The 2,745-nt window shown below is 38.5% G+C and overlaps 1 protein-coding gene across 1 annotated transcript in view; it reads left to right on the top strand.

Annotated features, from left to right (window-relative positions):
- The window catches only part of BET1 (Bet1 golgi vesicular membrane trafficking protein), a 12,989-nt gene that overhangs the window by 8,378 nt on the left and 1,866 nt on the right, over positions 1 to 2,745 (top strand). Inside the window, exon 2 of the mRNA XM_009994967.1 lies at positions 1,311 to 1,426. Within this exon, the coding sequence (XP_009993269.1) occupies positions 1,311 to 1,426 (116 nt within the window). The remainder of the gene's footprint in view (positions 1 to 1,310; positions 1,427 to 2,745) is intronic.

Raw genomic sequence — 2,745 nt, 5'->3', positions numbered from 1 at the left:
GTATCTGGCTAATAATGACTTAAAGAATATCCTGAAACTACTTAAAAAATTTGTTGGGAAGTCAAGTAGAGGACTTAAATGTCTTTTATAACTGTTATAAGCTAGAGTAGAATTTGCTGCTTTCCCATGGTGTTTCAACTGTTTGTCTAGAATTCTTTTTTATTTAGTAGGCTGGAGATAGAAACTGGGCACCAGTATTTCTGTTGTGGGCACCAGCTACCTCGTACCTCTTTTTTAGCCTGTGATTGTGTTACATCCATACTACAATACCCTGCCATAAAACTGCCATGCTGAGGTTTGTCCTTCCTGTAAACAGTAGCCAGGCTTCTTCACATCATCAGATCATTTTCTATTACATAGGCACAGCCACTTTTGTATATGTAAAAGCTTTGAGGCTGTTAACATCTGTTAGGGCACAGTCTATGTAATAGTAACAGTTAATGGTATTTTGGCCTGAAGGTATATGGTATATTAACTTAAAAAGATATTCAGAATTGTGAATCACTTGTATTAAGTACTATACTTAGATGCAGTTGTAAAAGAAGACAATGTGAACAACTCTTATCCCTAAAATGGTGTCATTTTAGTCAACTTTCTCTATGTGGCATTGATAGTTTTGATTGGGGAGAAAGTGAATGTCTTAGCTCTTACGGTGATGAAATGGAAACATCCATTTCACCCAGCCTTGTTGAGAATTTGCCATTAGCCTAGTTTATAGAATAACATTAATGCCGTTTACTTTGCTGAATCAGTTGTATAGGTAACAGTACTGAAGCTCTATCACCCAAAAAGCAAAGGCAGAGTGGGGATACCACTGCAGGATGATGATAAAAGTGGCAATGTTCTGTTCAGAAGCCTGGTGTCTCCTCCGAGGTCTTACTTGTAGAGAAATAATTGTAAGGATCAGGGTGTGCACTCTCCTTTAAACGCAGGTATGATCAAATGGTATTTGTTAGAGAATGATCTCAGCTTTCCTATTTTGAGTTAGGTTTATCACTTTGTGTAGTGGCCTCCGTGCTTCCTTCACACGTCTGTGTAATGCCTAGGATGATTTCCGTAGGTGTAATCTGAAAACATGATGTGGGAAAAGATTTGATATATTACAATACAACCATTCCCCAGGTTTCCATCTTTGATTTGCATATTGATAGAAAATTTACAGATTTGAAAAAAGCTGAATCTCTGTCTCAGGAATATGCTGCACCTCTTCCTGATCACCAAGGGTTGTGTTAGGGAAATGTGTTTTTACGTGGGAAGACCGCTTGCTGCAGTGGTGTTTTCTGTCTAACTACTGACCCTTGTGTTTGTAGGTGATGGAGCACCTGCTGGTAACTATGGCTATACCAACAGTGGATACAGTGTTTACGAAGAAGAAAATGACCGGTTAACAGAAAGTCTGCGTACCAAAGTCAGCGCCATTAAATCAGTATGTATTTAATTATAGTGTTATCATCACATTTATTGAATTAAATTGTATGGACCACTGGGGCAGTAGACTTAATTTAAAACGTAAATCTAATGCAAGAAATAATTATTCTCAACCCACATGCACAATCATTCATTTGTATAACTGATTTTTCCTTTAATTAGATTTTTAGCTAGAGATGACCTTTTTGCTATCTTGAGGACAGCTGTGGTGTTGCTTATGGCTTACTGTCCTACAGTAGGAGTTCTTGTCCCCACAGAAACTACAAAATGTGTGTTTAGGTCAGTAAACTGATTCATGGTCATTTAAGAAAATGGGCTTTTTGGTGTTGTCAGTGGGGCTCATCAGCTTCTACTGTATCTGCTGATAAATCTACAATGTGAAAACAGCTGTTAGAAATAGCATGCTAATATACTCTGGAAGATAAATTTGTTCATTTAATGATTCTGATTCCTTCCAGAGATTGAGGACTTATTAAAATTCCTGTTGCTAATTATATCCCTTGGCTTAAAAGTAATCTGTTTAGTTTAAAATAGAGAATAAAATCTTGGGCCCAAGTTGAGAAATTATCCACCTGCATGAGTTAGAATAAGTTAGGGGGTAAAAAAAGATTTCACCTTTGTTACATAATTTAATTTCTCATCTCCTCTTGTGTATTGTATTTCAAATCAGCATCACAGGGTGTTAACAGTGTGGTTGACAGTGCCCCATGGAGCAGCATGTGTGTTCTTTCTTCAGTTGTGTCTTTTAATGCAGTATAATCTTGGAGTATGGAGTAATCTTCAGATAATCTTCTTAGGAACTTCATGGTTTACTCTTGACTTGATAGATTGTGATGAAATGCAGCAATGAGTAAGACACAATGAGACTCAGGTTGTGTCACAAAATAAACGTAAGGGTTTTGGCTAATGCAAAGCATAGAGGCCTGGAGTACATTTCCCTTCCTTCTAGGAGCTCAGCTGGTTATTCAAGGCAAGTGTGTTAATAAGAATAGTTACAGAGGATGTGCTGCTAAGAAGCCTCATTTGGGGTTTTCCCCCATTTCACTTGGGAACTGCTTTTAAGCCAGTATTCTCCTGGCTGGCCCTCACCTTTGCTGTGTTGCAGCTCTGTTTGTGTCTGGTCTCATACCTCCCTGGTTCTGACCCTTACCTGCAGACTTGACTGTCTGGTTTGGCCTTGGACTTGTCTCATCGCTGTGGTCATCACCAGGCTGTCGCTGACCTTGGTTACTACCTCTTGACTAACTGTTATTTGCACACTTAGAATCGCAGAATCATAAAATATATTGGATTGGAAGGGACCTATAAGAGTCGGGT

Source organism: Chaetura pelagica, unplaced genomic scaffold (genome assembly GCF_000747805.2).
Source record: "Chaetura pelagica isolate M959 unplaced genomic scaffold, ChaPel_1.0 scaffold12, whole genome shotgun sequence".
NCBI lineage: Eukaryota > Metazoa > Chordata > Aves > Apodiformes > Apodidae > Chaetura > Chaetura pelagica.
This window is presented reverse-complemented; position numbering and strand designations above follow the sequence as displayed.